This window comes from Corythoichthys intestinalis, chromosome 3 (assembly GCF_030265065.1).
Source record: "Corythoichthys intestinalis isolate RoL2023-P3 chromosome 3, ASM3026506v1, whole genome shotgun sequence".
In the NCBI taxonomy this organism is placed as follows: Eukaryota; Metazoa; Chordata; class Actinopteri; order Syngnathiformes; family Syngnathidae; genus Corythoichthys; species Corythoichthys intestinalis.
In genome coordinates, this window is record NC_080397.1 from 10450507 (window position 1) to 10475370 (window position 24864).

Consider the following 24864-nt stretch of genomic DNA (forward strand, 5'->3'; position numbering starts at 1 on the left):
TCACAGCAGTTTGCCGAGGCCACTTCCCGCTGAGCGCTTCCCGGGAATACGTGTGTTTTCTCAGCATGAATTCGTACACATAACACAGCCCTGCCGTGTGGATCCTCAGTACGTATAAATGCACTGACAGCCAAACCATGCTGCGCTAAGTCATCATTCTTCATATCAGCGACAGATTACTCATCCGGACATTTTTTGAGCAAATATTATGAGGATGCGTTGCTCCCCGCTAATAATATTCATTTTTATTTTCCCGGACACTTTTTTGGCTCATGCTCTTTGGCAGATTCATAACATTACAACTTCAAAACGTACCAAAATATTCACGAGACGCAGGCTCTTTTTCTATTTCGTACCGAACACTCACGCCAAAAACATAACATTTCAAAATTTAAAAATGCTACGTGTCCTACATTTACATAATTCATGGCACACAAACTTCAATGGCCCCATTCATTTCTAATGTCACAATTTCCATAAAAACGTTACTCATCTGCAAAAAATTTCCAATGGTGGTCATTATTTTGAACAAAAGGTGAGCCAAAATTAACAAAGTGACCAGTAAGTGTCCGAAAACCAATAAGAAGTAACCCAAAATTGCTAGTCATTTACCCTCTAATTGCCCTAAAATCAACAGAAATCTGGCTTGAAATCTGCAAGTAATTTGTGGTCATCATTTCTGACAAAAAAAAACATCTTTGAATCAGCTCCAAAATTAACAGGAATTAACCCAGAATCAACAGAAAGTGACTGAAAATCTACAAGTAGTGACATGCAATTTGTGGTTATTTTTGACAAAAATCATCTTCGAGTGGTGCCAAATTTAACAGAAGTGATCCAGAATCAAACAGAAAGTGACTGAAATGTACAAGAATTTGAGGTCATTATTTTTTTACAAAAAACTTCCTCGGATTGCCGGAAAACTAATAGGAAATGACCCAAAATGTATGTAAATGAAGTTCTTGACATATTTATTTCAAGTGATGACGTGACCCCCCCCCCACTCCACACACTCCAAAAGACGCAAAGGAGAGGCTGCAATTGACGTAATCACTCAACATTAACATCTCAATATCTCAAAAACAATAACAGCACAAACTGAACTTTTTACAGCAGAAATAAAGCATAAACGATTAAAACCATTTTTAGCCATTTTTAAATAAAATGGAGGGGCTGACTGACCTCAGCTTGAATAAAAAAAGATTTGTAAAAATCTTTAAAACAATAGCAGCACAAACAAAACTTTTTACAGCACAAACAGTTGACATCATTTTAAATAAATTTCACGCAGGTGAGGTTGTCAATACATGTCATTGGCACTTCTGACTGCTTTCACGCAGGCAAGTAGGGTGAAATATCTTGCCCAAGGATAGAACGAACATAGGTGGGAGCTGGAATGGAACCCACGCTCCTTCAAATAGTGGATGACCTGCTGAACAACCTGCGCCACAAAATTGCCCAAAAATGTACAGGAAGTGCCCGACAATGAACAAGAAGTGACCAGGAAATGCCCCAAAATGTACAAGGCATATACAAGAGGTCCCCAAACTACGGCCCGCGGGCCGGTTACGGCGCGCCTCCACATTTGTTCCGGCCCCCTGAACAATACCAGAGAGCTTTTTTTTTTTTTTTCTTCAATAATCTATTTCCTGGCTTTTTTCTGTGAAGAACCCAGAGAGGGTTATTTGGTTATTATCTATTTACTTATTATATTATATTATATTATATTATATTATATTATATTATATTATATTATATTATATTATATTATATTATATTATATTATATTATATTATTTACTTTTGTTCCGTGAAGAATCCAGAAAGGGTTATTTGATTTTGGCTTTCTGAAAAACAATACATTTTTACATTTAGGCACTCCTGTAATCGTCACACTTTTTCTGTTACAAACTGACCCCGGCCCCTCATCAGAGAAGGGAAAAGTTATGTGGCCCTCACAGGAAAAAGTTTGGGGACCCCTGCATATACCTTTAAGTACTATAAAATTAACAAGGAAATGACCCAAAATGAACTAATTTGATTGATATGGGGGGATACACTGCCCTCTAGTGGCAACAGTGAATATGATATACAGTGATCCCTCTCTTCTTCGCGCTTCAAACTTCGCGCCCTCAGTCTATCGCGGATCCGTGTCCCTGTCGCTCCCTCCCTCTCTCTTTGCTCTCTGATTCCCCAGGCAAGCACTGCGTGCATTGGAGTTGCTTATTGAAGTTAACGATGGTGACAGATGATTGCGCCGCACATGTCAATCATCATCTACTTTTTCACTTATCGCGGCGGATTCTGGTCCCCATTAATCGCGAAAAACAAGGAATCACTGTAGTCATTGGGTCCTACTGTTCAGTCTCACAATAGGTCTGGATAGGAAATTTGTATATAAACCCTGCCCACAGTTCCAGGACTTTCAGACTCTGCAGAACTTTGGTTGTGCAACAACACTTTGGTTCCTTGGACTGGATTTATCATTTAAGTATAATGCCTTGAATATTTTTTTTTGTAATCATTACACTTACTAGACCATGTACATATGCAATTATTGTGAAATACATTCATCAAATGTAAATTAGAGCATCTTGTGTATATGTTGTAATTTTACAACTCTGGCCCTTGGGTAGTCAAAATGGCCATGGTGTAGGTTTACAAGTTACCTGGCTAAGTGTAGCCTAAATAGACATTTTGACAGGGACCTTCTATTTTTCACAATATATTTTAAAATTACACACATCTAGTACACTTTCCAGATATACTGTACTGTATTATATAGGCTTTATATTTATTTTTAATTTCCAAACCAGTGCTATTTGGAACCCACTTTACAAGAATCTGTATTACCAAAATATATTGCAATAGCATACCACTTTCTACTGCTTATAATTGTAATCACCTACAATAGTTCAGTTTCTCATTCTGTTTGTATATATTTGCCTAGTATGTTGGCTCAATTCATCGCCTAAGCAGTTAGATCTGGGGGGATGCTGAAGGGTGTCTGTTGCATTGTTTCAGAAAAGGTGAAACGTTCGGAAATCCATTACCAGTGCAGACATTATCATCTTTGTAGAAATGCAACATGCCTTCCTTTTGGGATGATGGTTTCACATTCTTGAACATTCTCACCTGATAATCAGAGAACAATAGGTTGGCCAAACAGTATTGTTTGACTAGTGAGATGTGTAAATAGGTTACTTTGCCCCCCCCCCTCATGTACTAATGTTATTTCCATTTAGTTTTTGTCATTTCAGAATGTCTTCAGCAAGGAGAAAAACCTTCTACACTGTGCAGGAGGTCATCGATGCTGTCCAAAATGAAGAGAGTGATGTGGACATAGACTTTGATGAAACTCATGAAGAGTCAGATGACGAAACCCATGAAGAAGTGGACAAAGAAAACCATCCACCCACTGACTGCCCAGCCAATGAGGACATTGAGCCTCAACCAGCCAAACATGCCATGCCCCGTGATAGATATCGTTGGCAGAAAAAAGTATTCATCAGCCCTGATTTGGATATTTCTGGCCCACCTCTCACAAAAGATGTTCATTCCCTCCAAACACATTTGGAATGCTTCCGACAATTTTTGTCTGAAGACATGATTGAGTCACACACAGTAAACACAAATGAGTATAGCCTTCAAACACATGGAAGATCCATAAACACCAACAAAGAAGAAATAGAACGAATGATGGGCATGTATCTGAAGATGGGCCTGGTACAAATGGCTGGAGTGCGAATGTACTGGGAGACAGGCACACGGCATGCACCTGTTGCTTATGTGATGTTTCTAAATAGATATGCTATTTGTAAAAATATGACTACTGTTGAAATTATTATTCATCTTATGTACTGTTCTGGGGCTATGTAACAAGCAATCAACCAGTGCAAATTAACCCATAGTGTATTTTTTTTACTGAGGTATAAACGTTTGTACCTTTCTGATTTGACAATGAGTGCAACTAGGGTTAGAGTCAGGAAATCCTGCTACCCCATTTAGCCAGCGTTGTAAGATTACAATGTTCTCATAAAACTTTACAAAAACATTTTTTTAAATTTTGCAAACACTTCATTTTCATCTTCAAAACCCTCCTACAACACCATATAATTGGTTGAAATTGTTTTCTTTAATGTTTTTCTATGCCTGGCCACTACAGGGTTGATTTTTTTTTTATTTTTTTTTTAAATTTTTGACGGTATGCTGTTTTGATGCTGCTGCAATACCTGAATTTCCCCTATAAGAAATCAATAAAGTGTTATCTTATGTTAAAGGTGCACTTACAATATTCATAAGCGTAAGGAGGTAATTCTGCACGTGCTCCTTCCCGTGGAATCGAACCACAGAGTCGTCCACCCCCAGCAGGACTTCAATGTTGTAGTCGTTCTCGCCTGCATCGCGGCGTTCACGCTGACGGACGGTCTCGTTGATTTGCCTCGACACTAGATCCAGCGTCCCAGGAACATCGTGCAGCTCTGTTTTCGTATGCAGAGATAAAAAGATATTTGTTATTATTGATTATTATGATTATTGATGTTTGTTCATATTTGCATATCGGTACAAATACTAGTTCATACCAGTCTGTAATACTCCTTTTTTTCCCAATGATGTTTCTTCCTAGCCAATACTGTTTCACCTACCGACACCGCTCATACACCAAAACGACCGGAATTTTCATGGGACGCGGGCTCTCCTTGATTTGACAACCCAAAAATGATCATTTGCTCCGAAACGCGTTTTATTTATTTATCTTTTGACATTTCAAAAACGTTACTTGTCCTTCAATTTTTGGCGTTTTGTCATATTATTTTTGCAAAAAACGTACGGTTCGGCCAAAATTTGCCAAAAACATGCCCATTCGCTCCTATTGATTTCCAAACCAAGTGACTGACTATCAACAGGAAGTGAGCCCTACATGCCCCCAAATAAACAGGAAGTGACCCAATATGAACAGGAAATGAACCCGAAATGTCCCCAAATCAACCAATAATACCTGACGCCCACATGATGCTACGGTAGATATCACGTGTACCGTAATTTCTGGACTATTGAGCGCCCCTGATTACAAGCCTCACCCAGTACATTTTTAAAGGCAAAACCATTTTGCACATCCATGAGCTGAGTTTTCTAAATTTTAATAACATAATTTAACTTTTCTTTCCAAACAGCGCCAGCACCACTGCAGTTACATAGCAGCAACACGGCAGTACAGCACTAACTGGGTAGGTTATTAAAACATAAATTCTTTGTTAGCCATCCTTATCTTCCACCTGTGTACTGAAACCATGGAAGTCTTTACCCTCAGTGTCGGATATGAATAGGCTCAGATACATTTCGCCACGCACCTTCTCAGTCTCTCTTTCGTTGTCGCTTTCAAAGTCTCTCATAACGAGGCAAATTCACTCCTTAGGTAGTGCCGTCCTCTTCGTCACGCATCACACCGGCTTTTCAAAACCCGTTGGTGATGGTGGATTTTTTTCGCACTGCTCCACGCTGTCAGCATCCACTGGCAGACATGTTCTAAAGTTGCTCTTTGCATGCGGCAAGTTTTGGTAAACGATCTCTCGCCGCTTATCATCCAAGCCTCTCATTCAACTCGGAATGCCACTTTGAATGCACGATTCACACTAATGTGAAGTTGCTGCAAACACTTTGCTGTGCCCCCAGGAATCACAGCTGGAATGGAGTTTGTCCTCTTGATGGCTGCTTACTCAGTTCTGTTTCCTTCTTAAAGAGCCAATTTGATTGCTTTTAACTTAAAAGCTACATCATATGCATTTCTTTTAGCATTTTCCATGATGCGGGTCTGCTAATTTTATTCATGCACAAAGCACAAAGTTAAATTACCGGTAATGCACAAAGCACATGCACGAAGATGAGGGTCTGCTACTTTTATTCATGCACAAAGCACAAAGTTAAATTACCACTAATAGTGCAAACTAGCGGCTTCCTCGACAGATATATTCCACGTGTCTCACTCTTTCATTCCCGCTGACTCACAGTAGTCTTCGGTAGAACCACATTTCTGCTGCATGTATTTTCTTTTCCTCTTTCTGTTTGGTGGTCCATCCTTCTGTTCCATATGTTATCACTGTAAAACTGAGGCTTCTCAGTATCTTGAGATTCAGGGCATTGCTTAATGTTCTGTCTTTCCAAATGTTGTTTAGCTTGATCATTTTCCATTTTGCTATTCCAACTCGTCTATTGATGTATTTCGTGCAGTCTACTGTGTTGCTTTTAATTGAACCCAAGTATTTAAAGTCTGCGACTGTCTCTAGTTGTTCTCCGTTGACCGTCAGTTGTTGGTTCTGTTGTTGTCCAGGGTGCATGTGCTTTGTTTTCTCAGCATTTAGCTGCAGGTGTTTGTCTTGTCCTTTTTTATTTGGAGAGTCAATAATGTCTGTTGCATCTTGATGGTTGGTTGCAACTAATGCAGTGTCATCAGCGTATCTCTAGTTCGGTATTTGTTTTCCACCAATGTTAATGCCTTTCCTGTCTATTTCAGCATCTCTGACTATTTGCTCTGTTTATAGAGAGAAAAGGTGTGGTGATAGAATGCAGCCTTGTCTCATACCTTTCCCAATTTTGAATGGTCTTGTTTGGCTGTTGTATGCCCCCCTCTATGTACACACATCTGTCAGTGGACCAGGCAGATTAATCATCCAATTGAACAATGACTGGAAAGGCGACAGATGGCAGGGCTAGGCTTTGAGCTAGGGGCACATCTTGGGACTTTGTCAAGATAAGTAACCAGAGTCGTCCAGAATGTAATGGCAACCTAACGGATGAAATTCTGCCTAAAAACCATGCATGATGATAAAATACTCCTAAGTCAGCAAAATCTTGACTTGAATCTATCTTTAAATGATGAAATAATTTAAAAACTTTCACATGTCAATAGTAGACGGAAGGGAAATAATGAAATAACGTAGGCAATTTTAACAATTTTAACAGTTGATTTACAACATTAAATGACTTCCAAACATAGCAAAGGTAACCATCTAGTTATCGCAATATCTGCATTACCCCTGTGTCTAGTTAAGTTTAGGGTATAGGATTGGGCTAGTGCCTATTGTCCCAAAAACCCTTTGAACTTCACATACTACAGTAAACATATTATTCGCGGCACGGCACCAACAGCAGGCGTGGTTTTGAGGGGCGTAGTTTGTATGAGGTGTTGTTTGTAGCGTGGGCGCGGCTGCAGTCAGACACTTCTCAAATCAACAAGAAGTGGTCCTGAAATACAGTTCAACCAAAATTTGCCCAAAAGACTCATTAATTTCTAATGGCCAAAATTTCCCATTAATTTCCAATGGCCATATACCCCATTCATGTCAACAAAAATTTCACTGCCATTGATTTTCAACCTTTGTAACCAAATATGACCAGAAAGTGAAATGCCCCCAAATCAACAGGAAATGACCCGATGTCTACAGGAAGTCCGATATGCCTCAAAATCAACAGGAAGTGACCGGATATACAGGTGTTTTTCAACCACTGTGCTGCGGTACACTACTTTACCGTGGCGTAGTATCTGGTGTGCGTGGAAAATCATCCACTTTCACCTAATTGAAGTAAAAATATTTTGCAAAATTGATCCTCAAATGTGCCGTTGCTGAGTGTCTGTGCTGTCATAAGGTAGGTAATCATGCAATACTTTTCCATATCAGTAGGTTCAATAGAAAGGAAATTACTTTGTTTAGTGATGCTTAAGCATGTGCCAATAACCGGTTTCAAGGTATACCGTGGTATGAAAATGTCACGGTTTCAAAACCGTAAAAATTTTCCAGCATACCTTCCGTAAGGTATGAGCTATTTTTTATGTACCATAAATGCAGGGAGATATCCCTCACTTGCAGCTGCAAGGCTCAAACCTCCCCCACCGGTTGTTGCTCAGTGTCAGTGAGTCAGCTGTGCTACACAATGGCTGGAGGAGGTCAAACTCCAGAACTTTTTCCTCCATCGAGGAAAATGAAATTGCTGGTATGGGAATACATCACCTACAGAAAAGTTACAGACAGCCGTGGCTTAGAGGAGGAGGGCCAACCGACATGTAAAACATGTTTGCGGAGGGTGGCTGCTGAGGAGGCAATACCGCCAATACGATTTCGCATATATACAAAATTAAAGGTTAGTAAACATTATCCTGAGAGTTTTCCCACCAGCTAATAGTGTGTCTAGCGATGGGAAAACTTGTTTTTTTCTCTCTGGCAACTGTCCGCGTTGTGAAAGAGAATGTGTGCATAATGTAAACATGATACGAGTCATACACACGTGCTTTTTTTATGGCAAATAATTCAATTAATTTTGTTCTGATGATAATAATAAGCTGTGTCTGTGGGTTTACACTAACCTAAAGGACAGCATTTATTTTAAACTTATTTGAATATTTGTTATTTTTTTGCTATTATTTTCATTTATTTTAATTTAAAATTATACTTATGTTCCAATTTGCGAATTGGTTGTGAAAAATAAAAATGCTGTTCAATGGAAAAAAAACGTTATTCTTTTTTAACCCAGATATCTCAAAGTAACACATTTTACAGCTGTAATTGCAGTACCGTGATCCCATGAAACAGTGATATTTTTACTTTAGGTTATTAAACCGTCCGAATCTCATACCGGCACATGCCTAGTGATGCGTAAGAGTGCCACTGGCGCAAGCTAGCGAAAGCATAACGGTGACAGCCACGAAAAAGGTTTTTAAAAAGGAAAGATGCTATCTCAGAACTCAAAACTGGACTAAATTAATTGAATGAGTCAAGGGAGCAAATAAGCAAAAGCTATCTTTCACACTACACTGAAAAAAAAAAAACATAGCAGGATTATGGTAACTTTTATCAAGGATTCAGTGATACCAACTGTAATACAAGAAGCCCAGGTGTCACATTGAGCAAATAAAAATATTATAAAATGTGTTTTTCCTTGTGTTTTTTGGATTCCTATTCAATACACAACGTAATATTGTTAATGTAGGGTTCATTTGGAGTGAGCACTTCCATAAGGTCAAAATGGAGGGCATATTTTAAAACAATAACAATATATCAGACTTGTGGTGTATTTTCATCAACAATAAAGTTTTGCACAGTTTATAGATTATATTTGTGTAACTAAATAGTAAAAAATACCAATTAAAGGTCAAACGTTTTGACCATTTTATTTAGATTATAGTACCATGAGTTCAATTTGCAACGTGCCCAAGAACAAATCTTATTTTTAAACGTTGTTCTGCAAAAATATGCTACACGGTGAAACGTCCTCCAAATGCCCAGTGCGCATGCGCATGTATGCGCACATCAGTCAGAGGCAGCGTTACTTATTATTTTCGTTTTTATTGAGTCTTTCGTTACCTATCCATTGCCTCAAAATACTTTTGGCGTGTTTTCCTCTAATTGCTTTTAAGCTTTGTGTTTTCTTGTGGTAGCTTTTAAGCTGAGTGTTTATCTGTTAACCACATTAGTCACATAGCGTATTTAAACTACCCTTATTTGATATTATTACATTTAAGTATATTTTAAGGCATTTTTAGTATGTTCGTTCTGTATAGCGGAAAACACAGACAAGACTGAAAAAGCAGTTTCTGCTATTGCACCCCTCTTTAAAATAATCTGCTGTATTTTAATCAAAAGAACTGTTGTGTTTGATAGAACAATATGTCCATATGCTGCCATAGCAGCTTCATGGCGCATTAAGCCCCCGAACTATTTATAATTTGTCCGTTTTACCTTGGAGACCCCCGTTTACATACGTACGTCGTGCAATCGCTTTTGTTTCAACCCAGCCTTAAAAAGAAGGTAAGTAATTTATTATTCATAATGTCTGTTTTTGGCCTAGAATCATAAATTGATGCCTAATATTTCGTTTTAAAAAAAAAACAACTTATTACAAATTATTCACTCGCATATTTTACATTTTTAAACAAATTACGTCACAATGAAAAAAATGGTGTCTGTCAATAAGTCACAGATATCTGCCTCATAACTAGCGCAAATTTTTTTTTTTTTTTGTTACTGTTACATTTTCCCCGATATGTTAGATGATAAATAATCAATCCGAACAAAAAGAAAAATGTTTATTAGGGGAAATATATGAAAAAGAACATCTCGACAACTCCTTGATGTCTGCGATTTCTGCATCGCGACCCTTGTTATATTACTGTTATATTACTATATGTTTTGCCCATAAAATCCCCCAAAAATCCGGCAGTGGCCGTTCACATCTGTGTCTTGACACCCGGTGATACATGTTATATGGAGTTTTTGGATCAATACAAGGTAAGTACATGATCATATCTCGTTAAAATCGTGGCGTCTTTAATTCTGCTCTCTCATGCTCTCACCTCCGGTTAGGGTTTTAATGTTTATTTATTTATTTATTTTTAATGCCCTCCTGTTCAACATTTTTCTTCCCGTAGAAAATTGAGATTTCAAGCTTTCCAATGATGTATAACATGTGCATATCGGACAATTTTGAAACTGGGGGTCTCAGAGCGGAACTTCAAGTCACCTGAGTGTTTTCCGCCGTATGCATCTAAACAAAACAAGCTGAAAGTGCGCGGTAATACTTATGGTTTCAAATTCGCCATTGGTAGACGTCCATCGTTGTAGGATATTTTGGCAAAACAATGGGATTAACATAGAACATTTGAAACAAACAAAATTCTTAAGAACAAGATTTTTTGTGTAAAAACAATGTGAGTATTGAACTGCTCAAAAGAAGTGAACCCTTTATAAGAGGAACAACAAGTTCAGCTGCAGTTATTTTGTCATCCAGAGGCAATGAGGGTTCTCGAGAAAATGTTTTCAATGTCGACGCACCTGCTGCTCGCTAATTCTTTTATGTTTCGTGCTTTACACCGGACATTCTACGGGTACTCAGCCCAAATAACCCCAGCTCATCCAGCTCAGTGACGACTGTTTGTTCGTGGATTTTGCATTCTAAAAACATGGCTGACTGCATTTTCATCCCTCCCAGTAGGGCCTGCCGTATTTTAGGGCTTCATTATTTCACTTCACGGCGCTCTTGCCTCAGGCCCGTTTCGGAATCAATATGTGTTCAGTCAAGTTTATCAAGGCTTGATGCCGCTCAACCTTTTTAACCACCAGAGAGAAGGACTGCAACATACGGAACTAGGAACAAATAATCCTCTTTTTGACAAATAATAGATGAAGAAAACTGTTTAACCTTGTTTAGCAATGAAGGTAAGGATTTTTTATTGATTTTATTTTTTGTTAGAGAATTGCAATTTCTGGAGAAATTGCGTAGGGATGATTTGCTCTCTCTCATTGTGTCACTTTCAGTAATTTGCTCATAATTTCGGGGCATTCTCAGGTCACTTCTGTGCTAATTTGATTGGCTGCCATTGACGCTGCTTAGACGTTTAACCCATTTTAACTGGGATGAATGAAGGAATCTAACTGCGGACACAAAAGTGAGCCAACTGCCGTTTTACACGCACTCGATCACACAAAACACAAATTTATGGTTTTACAGCTCCACTATCAAAATAAAAGCATGTGATTTTGTAAGTATTGTCATTGTCTGCCATTGACAGTGCTAGACGTCCAATCCATTTGAAGTGGGAGGGTGGCAGTGAATGAAATAGAAATATTGTGTGACTAAACAATTCCAAGCATTCTCAAGGACTTTATGCAAAATTCAAGCATGTTTCAAACCTCGAAAACACGACAGTAAAACCTGAAGCATTTTCAAGGATTTCAAGGACCCATATGAACTCTGAAGCCTATATACTGTACGATAATTCCTAGCAGAAATTGTTGTTTTGTAATGTTGCACAAGAAAGCCACAGTTTGTTAGTGCAAGGAGGAGGGCGACATTATACCAGCTGTGAAAATGGCTTTACTAGAGTCGGCAACAACGAGGAGGCGCGAAAGTCACTTTTCGAAGGTCAGGTACTTTCATGAAAGCGGAAAATAATGAGATTATGTGCGACAAACTGCACACGCACAGTGCACATGCCACTGGCAGATTGGCGCTGTTCACCGCACACCAAACGCCAGTACCAAGTTGCCCACCGCCCAGTGGTGGGGGACCACTGATTTAGGCCAAAATATTAAAGCTGAAGATCAGAATTTTTGACATTAGGCTTAATCTTTGAATTAGCGGGAATTTAATTAGTTGGTGGAATTGATTTCAACAAATTCCGTCCAGTTTGTTATTTGTTAGTTTCAGGAGTGCCTAAGCTAGCGCAAGTCCTGGGACCAACTTAGCATGCTAATAAAAAAACGATACAAATCTACGAACAGATCCAACATAATGAAAGAAATTCAAAATGCAGATCTTTGTTCCAAAACACCAATGCAGCCCAAACAATGTCACAACAAAACTGCAGTAATTCATTTTATTCTGCAGGACTTTTTTTTAGATGCGTAATACGACCACAATAGAGAGGAGTACTTCGGCTTCTCGTGCTCACGCTGCATTTGAGGACGATGGGAAGTCGGACTTATCCCGCTCGGCGGGTACAAGTTGCGACCTAAAAGCTTTCCAAGCAAATGTAAACAGCACAGATGGCTGATCGCGACAAGTTGTTTTTCATTTTGGCCATCAAAAGACATTTTGACCTCCAGCAAACCTGCCTTCTAGTAGGCGATCAAATAGTGGAGGCGTTGCAATTATATTTTTCCAGATAGGAGGTTGGAATCTCTGGCTTCCCACCTTCCACATATGTAGCATCAGTCTGCTAAGTTAACTGATGGCTGGCACCATGGTGAAATATGCATTTAGAGGCTGTAGAAACAGACAGAAGAAATGGGCAAAGGAAAGTTTCCACAAATTCCCTATGAAGAACGAGGAACGATATAAACTGGTAACTTGCTGCTGGCTACGACATAAAAATAGGGCTGTCAAAATTATCGCGTTAACGGGCGGTAATTAATTTTTTAAATGAATCACGTTAAAATATTTGACGCAATTAACGCACATGCCCTGCTCAGACAGATTTAAATGACAGTACAGTGAACTGCCCACTTGTTAATTGTGTTTTATGTAGTTTTGCTGCCCTCTGCTGGCGCTTGGGTGCGACTGATTTTATAGGGTTCAGCACCCATGAGCATTGTGTGAGTAATTATTGATATCAACAATGGCGGGCTACTAGTTTATTTTTTGATTGAAAATTTTATAAATGTTATTAAAACGAAAACATTAAGAGGGGTTTTAATACATAATTTCTATAACTTGTACTAACATTTATCTTTTAAGAACTACAAGTCTTTCTATCCATGGATCGCTTTAACAGAATGTTAATAATGTTAATGTTGATTTATTGTTATAATAAACAAATACAGTTCTTATGTACAGCATGTTGAATGTTTATATCCATCTTGTGTCTTCTCTTTCCATTCCAACAATAATTTACAGAAAAATATGGCATATTTTATAGATGGTTTGAATTGCGATTAATTACGAATAATTAATTTTTAAGGTGTAATTAACTCGATTAAAAATTTTAATCGTTTGAAAGCCCTAAAAAAAAAAAATCAGCGGTGAAAAAAAAACATGTTATTTCACTCCGCCTTGCTCCTTTGCAGAGCTTCTGGATAACAAATCTTGTTGAATGGAGGAGGTCATTACATTTTGGGGTCATGAGGTTAAAGGTCATAGTGCCAAACTGAAATTGGCTCTTTCAATGCGCTCTATAATTTTTTTGGTCTCAGGACAAATCAAAATGTGCATGTAGTTTGTATGTAGATAATTTATAATTTGAAGGGTAAAAACGTAAAATGTCCTTCAATTCTCGATTGATCCTCCACGCTCCACCAAGCTCCGCTGGAAGTCGGCATCTACTAAATCAAGCGCTTCACAAAGTGAGAAGCGTAACTCGTACTGTCTTTAACATCTACTGGACGATTACGATACTATTTGATACTAAAAGCAGCCAATCTGAAGGTGTGTTTTTCACACAGGAGCCAGGCATCTCCAGCCTAGTTATCGGCGCAACATGCAGATGATCCCTACTGGTTATATAACAGGGAACAATCTGATTTGGCTTCAGAGTGCGCATTTCTGGCTACGAGTGATATGAAAATCAAGTGTATTATTGGAGCCGACAGTATTGGGTCTGGCTGGTAGCGCGCTGTGTAAGCCATTGCGCTCATCCGTGTGATGGAAATGTTTGCGCATTCTCAGCGGTCCACTTAGCTTTTCACTTCATCAAACCCGGAGGTCACTCCGAGTCCCTTACCAATATCATAGGATGCGCTCCTGGAAATACAGTATTTCCGCCCCATTGAAATGCAAAACCATGGTTTATGACTCGAATTACTTGCATTTGAATGCCACGCAATTCACCTAAATTATGATACACTTGAATAATGACAGGAAATGATTCACCCTATTGTGACATTTACTTCGATCATAATACGGAAGCACACTAAATAAAATGCGATACGATATGCTCCGATTACAAAGCCATGAGATTTATGATGTGATACTCATTCATTCATATTCCATAGCAATGATGTAAGATGTAGTAAAATACCATCAAAATAAAGTGGTATGAAAAAGTATCTGAACCTTCTGGAATTTCTCATATTTCTACATAAAATCTCAATCAAATGTGATCTGATCTTTGTCAAAATCACACAGATGAAAAAACAGTGTCTGCTTTAAGTAAACCAACCAAACATTTATTGGTTTTCATATTTTGATGAGAATATTTTGCAAACAATGACAGAAGGGGGAAAAATAAGTAAGTGAACCATCACGGTTAATATTTTTTGGCCCCTCTCTTTGGCATCAGTAACTATCAATAACAACCAGACACTTCCTGTAGCTGCAGATCAGTCTGGCACATCGATTAAGACAAAATTTGGCCCATTCTTCTCTACAAAACTGCTGTTGTTCAGTCAGATTTCTGGGATGTCTGACATGACTCGCTGTTTTTAGATCATGCCGCAGCATCTCAATGGGGTTCAAGAATGGACTTTGACTTGGCCACTCTAGAACATGTATTTTGATCTTCTGAAACTATTCTGAAGTTCATTTACTTCTGTGTTTTTGATCATTGTCTTGTTGCAGCTTTTTAGCTGCAACTATCTGACAGACGGCCTTAGGTTTTCCTGCAAAACATCCTGATGATTTTTTTAAATCAAAATAATTTTTACACTATTATTCACAGTATGTTCAGTTATTTATTTTTTCATTTTTATTTTGTATTTGTTCTAGGGCTGTCAAAATTATCGCGTTAACGGGCGGTAAATAATTTTTAAAAATTAATTACGTTAAAATATTTGACGCATTTAAGGCACATGCCCCGCTCAAACAGATTAAAATGACAGCACGGTGTAATGTCCACTTGTTACTTGAGTTTTTCGGTGTTTTGCCGCCCTCTGCTGGCGCTTGGTTGCGACTGATTTTATGGGTTTCAGCACCACATGAGCATTGTGTAATTATTGACATCAACAATGGCGAGCTACTAGTTTATTTTTTTGATTGAAAATTTTACAAATTTTATTAAAATGAAAACATCAAGAGGGGTTTTAATATAAAATTTATATAACTTGTACTAACATTTATCTTTTAAGAATAAAAGTTTTTCTATCCATGGATCGCTTTAACAGAATGTTAATAATGTTAATGCCATCTTGTTTAGTTATTGTTATAATGAAAAAATACAGTACTTATGTACTGTATGTTGAATGTATATATCCGTCTTGTGTCTTATCTTTCCATTCCAACAATAATTTACAGAAAAATATAGCATATTTTATAAATGGTTTGAATTGCGATTAATTACGATGAATGAATTTTTAAGCTGTAGTTAACTCGATAAAAAAAATTTAATTGTTTGAAAGACCTAATTTATTCTTATGATTTTTAAATTTTAAATTTTTAGGTAAAGGTTTTTCATCAGTATTTTTCTGCTTGGTATTTTTTATTGACTTTAAATAAAAAAGAAGGGGAAAATTATATGCTATTTACTTTTTTATTATTATTTAATTTTTATTTAAAAAAAAAAAAAAAAGAAAGAAAAGGAACTGAATATTCTTTAATTTTTTGAAAGAAAAAACTAAGAATTCTTAAATAAATATATAAATATTTTAATTGAAATTAGTGTAAAGACAAATACAAAATGTAAGCTCTAAATTATACATATATATACTAATATTTAGATTTAAATATTAAAAATATTTTCCCTATGCATAATTAAATTATAAAAACAAACAACAACAACAAAAGACTAAATATCTTTGACCGAGGACTACTGAAATGCTATCTAAATTTTATTTTACTGAGAAACAAATTTGTTTGAAGCCCAAAATAATAAAAACAAAAAAATAAATAAAGATCCCAACAGCCAGAGGACATTTTTCTTCTTCTTATTGCGAGGCTGCTCGACCAGTCAGACAGTGCTAGTTATTGAGCTAAAATAAACAGGGAAGAAATGTCCGCGGGCCCAGCAGTCTTCTACAAGCTGGGGATTGTGGGCCGCATTCCTGCTCTACGCCGCTCTGGTTGTGACACTGGCATTCTTGTGCGCGTTTCCCTCGACCCCCTCACCACCAGCACCCTCCAGAGTAAACAGGCTACTTCAAAGTCACAGGACTTCCCCTCAGTAGCGCCACTTTAAGACTGCTAGTGTGCTCTGGGTCCACGACCCGGTCCCGTGAGACTCCCGGACGAGGGGGGTGCCACACGTGGCACTGCCAGGCGATGCGGCGACAAGACAGTGCTGCCGCGGGCTAAAAAAGGCAGCAAGGTGGGCAACAGGGAAAAGCCCAGTGGAAAGCTACGATGTCTGATCATTTACAGGTAGTTGTGAATGAGTTAACCCTTTACAGGCAGTCATTGAACTCAATAGCTGCCACTGACGGCGCTAGTTGTCCAAGCTATTTTGTATGGGAAGGGCGAATGAACGAATGCGCCGTAATGTTCTGTAATGTATATACTGGTGTATAGGTCACTCCGGCATATAGGTCGCACCCCTAGTTTATGGTTCAAAAAGTAAGTATTTTAGGTTGAGCCCTGTTTGGCTGGCACCAAAATATGGGTGATTTTTGGACTGATTTTCAATATCAATATGACTGAAACAAATATTATTTATTGACTGCATTTTTATTTAGTAACAACTTAAATACATAGTAACTAGGGGTGTAAGGGTACACACAAGTAGGAACGTCCAGATCGCAAATTTTTGCATCCGAGTCGGAGTCCAAACATAGACTTCACTATCACTTGACGGGACACGGGGCTCGGGGCCGATCAGTAGGGGACCTATTTTCAAAAACTTTAAAATTAAAATATTTTCAAAACCAAAGCTGCTAGCGACCTAAAACCAAAACAGGCACCTCCCTTAGGCATATATGCGACTCCAATGGCAGCGACATCAAAAAATTCAAAGTCGTTCCCTAATAAAATCCTGATTGTTTTTATATAAGTGTAACAAAACTTAAAATGGCTATCAAATTCTCAGATTTTATGTTAAATGCACAAAAATCATCAATGTAGAGACAATCACCTATATCTTCAGGATCAATAGCAATATTTGACATATATGAGTTTTGCCTAAAAAAGCTACTTTTTAATTTTTTTTGTTTTCAACAGTTAATAAATCACAAAATTTTCACATCAGAAACTTAATACTTGAGGAAAGCATGCAGAGTCATTTTGATTTTACTCAACAAAAGCAAAATTCGTATTTTTCTATATACAATCACAACTTATTTAGGTTGGATTCTGACGTTACTATTGCCTCAGCACGTCTTGTCGGTGTTCTGTCAAAATTTTCACCCTTATAATATTTTGCTTCCAAAGCTTTTGTGGCGGTGAATAAGCCATGTTTTATACTCAGTTGGACTCTGAATATTATCCAAAGGTGCTAAATAAACATTTATCATAATATACATAAAAGTGCAACACGAAAATGGCATAAATTATTGCTTAACGACGCCGCGAAGACATTAACAGTGAGAGAGTGGTGTGCAGTTGTTGTTTGCAGCCAACATGGCGGCATGTGCTTGAGGAGAACTTTTCTATATGTCCTTCCATGATCAAGTGTAAATTAATATTCCTTTCTTTAAAGAAAGTTTGTAGGGTTTACTTTGGAACCATTCGCAGCCATTTTCAACATTACGCGCATTCGCAGAACCGCAAAGTTGCAATTTCTGATAGGGTGAAAAATTTGACAGAACACCGGCTATCTGGCTCTCGTCGTTTTGTAGTTTGAAATGTTACATAAAATAAAACAGGTACAAGGCATGCAGAAATGTCCACATTACTACTTTTTTGCCCAAAAAACAGGCAGTCGGCCGAAAAGTACCTGATCATTTGAATGTAAAGTTACGCTACTGTGTATGGATACAATATAGCAGCCATCACAAAACAAAAACCTTTTTAAATTGAAAATTCTTGTAAATAATTTTTTATAGATATGAACATAAAACAGTCTAGATTCTTGGTTAAAAGCAAAAAAATTGGCAGTGATCATTCATTTTACGTAAATATTTCAGGCAAAAATTATCCTATTGTGTAATCCAACATGGTGGTCATCACAAAATAAAGAGCTTTTTAAGTTGAAAGTGCATGCATGGGGCTCTTTTATATAATAATTACCTTGAATCCTCGACCAAATCACTCTTGAGACACTCCTGGCTGCTTGTATTCAGTAAAACATTCATTCTGTTTCCACCTAAATCTGGTGTTTGAATGTGTGTGTTTGAGTTTATCACAGTGAAAACCAACTCAGCTCTGCCTGGGTCGGCACCCAACAGGAAGGCGTGGCGCAGTATTTGTAGGAGCTGTCTTGTTAACTGATGGTGAAGTCTATGGTCCAAGTCACCTGATTTTGAGAATCTACCAACATGGATTCCCGATCCGATACCAAAAAAAAAAAAAAAGGGGGGGGGGGTTTCCGCACCTACATTTTTGGGTGAAAATGTCAGTTTAAAAAAATTCGACATATACGCAAGTATATATGGTAAAATTATATATATATATATATATATATATATATATATATATATATATATATATATATATATATATATATATATATATATATATATATATATATATATATGTATATATATATATATATATATATATATATAGACCCTACTCACCTACGTCACAAAATGACGTGACGCTGTATCCGGCCGCCATATTGTCCGTATTTTTTAGACTTATTCTCATTGTTTTCAATTAGTCGTGCAAGTTATAGAGCAATTCATGAAAGCCCCGGTGTTATCTGACGCTGTAAACTCATTGGATGCGTTGCATAAAAGGCGTTATGTGGAAAAGCTTCAGTTTATCCATTCGCCAGATCCATATTTGATGTCTAAATCGATGTTTCTCGACCCGCTGTCTTCGCCGTCTTTGCCTGACATCTGCTAGCTACCCTGATATTTACAACTATCTTGTCCACACAAAATCAGCCTATTTTCACGAAAGTTTGAAAAACTTTAAGAGCTTGGAGGCTTATAAATACTTCGTTGCTGGTTGGGTGAAACAGGTCCTCGTCCACGAAAATTCGGCAGGAATCTATTATGTGCTCGGGAAGGTGAGTTACGGAATTTTCAATTCAAAATCTTTTGTTCTTGCTAACATCCACTGTCAAGTCTAATGTATTTCATGTCATTTGTCAATGGAGCTAGGGCTTTTAATGTTTATATGGTTTAGCGATAGCACTCTCACTACATACATATATAATATGTAATAAATATGAAGTGCGATAGCACTACTCCAGATTGTCCCTAGTTGAATTTATTTTTTGGCTTTTGACCTCAATAGTGAAATTGTAAATTAATTGTATGACAACTGTCTGATTATCCCCTTATAATTATATATTTTCAGGTAGTTCAATCACAACGTCTGAGTGTATGTTGTCGGCGATTAGCCTAGCAATGATCTTAATTGTGGTTGTCAGCCCAAAACCCTCTAAATATATATTAAATGCATCTTACCAGATATAAAATGACTACTACATGATCTGTGGTAGTCGTTTGGAGCCCAGTTTTCTCGTCGAATTGCAGCAGTCAATCTCGGTCTCCTCTCCGGGTCTCTCGGAATACGGTAAAACTTCAAGTCTCTCCGTCTATCTTCTCTGTTTTTGCAACCGACCGCCACACATGACTTCACCATTTTGATTATTAATGTTAACGAGCAGAAAAACACGCCATAATAGGAGGAATTTACGAAGCGCTAATGCATTAACATGACGAGTATACGGACAACATGGCGCGGGGGCGTGGCTGTGACGTCACGTGAGTAGGGTCTATATATATATATATATATATATATATATATATATATATATATATATATATATATATATATATATATATATATATATATATATATATATGGGCTGTCAAACAATTAAAAATTTTAATCGAGTTAATCACAGCTTTAAAATTAATTAATTGTAATTAATCACAATTCAAACCATCTCTAAAATATGCCATATTTTTCTGTAAATTATTGTTGGAATGGAAAGATAAGACACAAGACGGACATAAACATTCAACATACTGTACATAAGTAGTGTATTTGTTTATTATACCAATAAACCCACAAGATGACATTAACATTATTAACATTCTTTCTGTTGAAGGGATCCACTGATAGAAAGACTTGTAGTTCTTAAAAGATAAATTTAAGTACAAGTTATAGTAATTTTATATTAAGAAAAAGAACGTCTCCTGCTCCGCCCAAATGCATGATGGGAAGATGGGCAACCATGACTGTCAGTGGTGGCTGCAAACGGTGTACAGTATGTTCTGCGTTGTGTTGAGTTAGGCGTGTTAAGAAAAAGATCATCTCCTGCTCTGCCCAAATGCATGATGGGAAATTGGGCAACCAAGATTCTCAGTAGTGGCTGGAAATGGTATAATATATGTTCTGCGTTGTGTTCATTTGACCGTGTTAAGAAAAAATTGTCTCTTGCTCCGCCCAAATGATGATGGGAAGTTGGGCAACCATGACTGTTACTAGTGGCTGCCGAAGCTTAAGCCAATAAAAGGCGCAGTCCAATGAACGCCTGTGTCCACTCACATTTCACTGCCTTTTTGCTCTCATTGTGCTAAAACGGCGTCATTGTAAACTGTTTGAGGCAACGCATGAACGCATTCCGTGCATGCGTTAATTGCGTCAAATAATTTAAAATGATTAATTAAAAAATGAATGACTGCCTGTTAACGCGATAAATTTGACAGCCCTAATATAAATATATATATCTCATTACCATTGTTTCGCCACAACTACTTTTTGGGGTGCGAATCTCATCCAGTTGTTCATTAAGATATATTTGAATTTTAAAAATATACAGTATATAAAACCATTTTGGCACAAGTAGTCATGTGTGATTAATCAAGATTAATAATTAAAAAGTTGCCAATTAATTAGATTTTTTTTCTCGAGTCCCACCTCTAGTAAAAATGTATTATTCAGGGTCTTAAAAACTAAAATTCTCCAAATGAGCTTGTATCTAGAAGACGCATGTGAATCAGCTAATTGGCTAGGAAGGAGTCGGCGCTGTTGATGCCTCCAGTAGAAGAAATTTGCAGTAATTTTGTAGCTTAGTATGTAGATTGGAATAAATATGACACCTCTTATTGCACAAAATGAATCTTGTTTAGACAAATTAGCCTCGCACAAAAAGGAATTCTGTTAAGGAAGTACTTTTAAACGTGCAGTCAAATAATCACTGGGTTTGAGTACAAAGGAAAGACCAGCAGGAAATTACACTGCTGCTTCGCACACATTGAATAAAAACCTAAATCCTTTTAAGAGCTCCGTCTGTATCTGTGGCATTGACCTATATACGATATAAATATACATGGGTATAAAATGATAATGACCTGCATTTCTAGTCCTAACTTATGGGCCAAAGAAACACATGAGAAGAAAATGTTTTCCTGAAGCTTCCTCTCTTGATTAGTTGCAAATGTTCTACACTCACCAGAGCCTGATGAGATATGAAAAAAGATCAATTAATATATTTTTTTTCAAACCTCCTAAAACCACAAAAATGCACACAAAAAATTAAATAAAATGCTTTAGGCTACTGTATTACACTTACTGGAACAAGGCATACAGTGTTGGCCAAAGGTATTGGCACCCCTGCAGTTCTGTCAGATAATGCTCAATTTCTCCCAGAAAATAATTGCAATTACAAATGCTTTGGTAGTAATATCTTCATTTTCTTATTTTGCTTGCAATAAAAAACACGAAAGAGAATTAAAATTTTAAAAAATCATTACCATTTTACACAAAACTTCAAAAATGAGCCCGAAAAAAGTATTGGCCCCCTCAGCCTAATACTTGAGGGCACAACCTTTAGACAATATAACTGCGAACAACCACTTCCGATGTCCATCAATGAGTTTCTTACAATGCTCTGCTGGAATTTTAGACCATTCTTCTTTAGCCATCTGCTCCAGGTCTCTGAGATTTGAAGGGTGCCCTGCCTGGTCCAAACTGCCATTTTCAGATCTCTCCACAGGTGTTCCATAGGATTCAGGTCTGAACTCATTGCTGGCCACTTTAGAAGTCTCCAATGTTTTCTCTCAAACCATTTTTTTGTGGTTTTGGGTCATTTTCCTGCTTGAAGACCCACGACCTCTGAGGGATACCAAGCTTTCTCACACTGGGCCCTACATTATGCTGCAAAATTTGTTGGTAGTCTACAGACTTCATTACTTCATAATGCCATGCACACAATCAAGCAGTCCAGTCCCAGAGGCAGCAAAGCAACCCCAAAACATCAGGGAACCTCAGACATGTTTGACTGTGGGGACCGTGTTCTTTTCTTTGAAGGCCTCGTTTTTGTCTCATCTGACCAGAGAACATTCTTCCAATACGTTTTTGGCTTTGTCAGGTAAGTTTTGGTAAACTCCAGCCTGGCTTTTTTATGTCTCTGCCTCAGAAGTGGGGTCTTCCTGGGTATCCTACCATAGAGTCCCTTTTCATTCAGGTGCCGACGGATAGTACGGGGTAACACTGCTGTACCCTTGGACTGCAGGACAGCTTGAACTTGTTTGGATGTCAGTCGAGTTTCATTATCCACCATCTGCACAATCTTTTGTTGAAATCTCTCGTCAAGTTTTCTTTTCCGTCCACATCTAGGGAGGTTAGCCACAGTGCCATGGGCTTTGCACTTATTGATGACACTGAACAAAGTAGACACAGGAACAATTAGGTCTTTGGAGATGGACTTGTAGCCTTGAGATTGCCCATGCTTCCTCACAATTTTGCTTCTCATGTTGTCAGACAGTTCTTTGGTCTTCCTTCTTGTTTCCATGCGCAATGTGATACACATAAGGACACCGGACAGAGGTTGAGTCAACTTTAATCCATTTTAACTGTCTGTAAGTGTGATTTAGTTACTGCCACCACCTCTTATGTGCCACAGGTAAGTAACAGATGCTGGTAATTACACAAATTAGAGAAGCATCACATGATTTCTCAAAGGGTGCCAATATTTTTGTCCGGCCCATTCTTGGAGTTTTGTGTCAAATGATAATGATTTTTTTTTTTCTTTTGTGTTTTTTCATTGCAAGCAAAATACATGAAGATATTAGTACCAAAGCACTTGTAATCGCAATCATTTTCTGGGAGAAATTGAGAATTATCTGACAGAATTTCAGGGATGCCAGTACTTTTGCCCAGCAGTGTATATCTTCTACAACTACACTTGTGTGTGGTACATACGGATATTTTCTAAGACTACAAATGATTTTCAACCAAATTTACCCTTACAACTTTAAATTGTCTGATTCGCTACGAATGACAGCGAAAGACATCAAATCACTTTATACGGGAGTGATGGCATACAATGATCATGACCGCTAAATTATTATTATTATTTTTTTAATTAAGAAATCGAAAAACAGGGTTAAACACAGCAAAATTAAAAAAAAAAAAAAAAAAACACCACAACCACAACCACAAAAATCGAAAAACTGCTCAGAATTGACAAATCTAAATGAAAAAAACTGTGATTTCATCAAAAACTGCAACAAAAAAACGAAGAAACTGCATAAACCACCAAGATCTAACTATTGCATAAAATTTTTAAAAAACAACTGCAGAAAAAAAAATCGAAATTTTGACAAATCAAAAACCTGCCAAACAGAAAAAAAAAAAAATTTAAACTACAACAATTTTTTTTTTTTGAACTGCAAAAAACTGAAGAAACACAAAAATCTAACAATCACAAAAAAATGAAAAATAGAAAAACTGCAGAAGGAAAAAAAACTGCAGAACCAAAGATTTTCTTTAATCCTCACTAGGATCAACGCTATAGCAAAAAATGAATTTATAGATTTTTTTTTAGGATTGTTTGGTCACACCAAAAAAGCGCATTGACACAATAAAAAACAAATACCATTATTGTGTTATCTGGTTAATCATCACAGTTAACATCACAATTCAATCTTTAACTCATTCCCTGCCATTGATCGTACGGATGCCGCCAGCCCCTCCCAGTCCAAACAGATTCGACATATATCACCGTGAATGGCAATCAATGAGTGAATTCATGGAAAACGTTAAGAAACATTGAATTACTTCAAGTTTTCTTTCCGTGAAAGAGTTTAACTTCAAACTCTACCACTAATACAAAATGAGGTCATTAAAAAGTAAATAGCTCTGAATTCCCATTAGCCTTAGCCACGTAGCCCTCCAGACTGCTGTGTCAAGGTCCAGCCCTGTTTTATTCCCTGTTAACGTGCCCAGAAGAGCCTTTTTACAGGCCAAATTATCTTAATAGCAGCATTTTTTTCCCTCGAAAGTCTCTTAGGTTTATTTTTTTCTGTAAAGCAATGCCATCAAGTCATTAGCCATCCAGAATGGCATGACCCAGTTGGCGTCCATGTGTTGGCATAAATTTCGGGGCTGG

The 24864-nt window shown here is 37.5% G+C and overlaps 1 protein-coding gene across 2 annotated transcripts in view; it reads right to left on the reverse strand.

Annotated features, from left to right (window-relative positions):
* The window catches only part of adamts3 (ADAM metallopeptidase with thrombospondin type 1 motif, 3), a 278467-nt gene that overhangs the window by 144906 nt on the left and 108697 nt on the right, over positions 1-24864 (reverse strand). For both annotated transcript variants that reach the window (XM_057832049.1, XM_057832048.1), the window contains exon 5: positions 4290-4480. In XM_057832049.1, coding sequence (XP_057688032.1) covers positions 4290-4480 — 191 coding nt within the window. The remainder of the gene's footprint in view (positions 1-4289; positions 4481-24864) is intronic.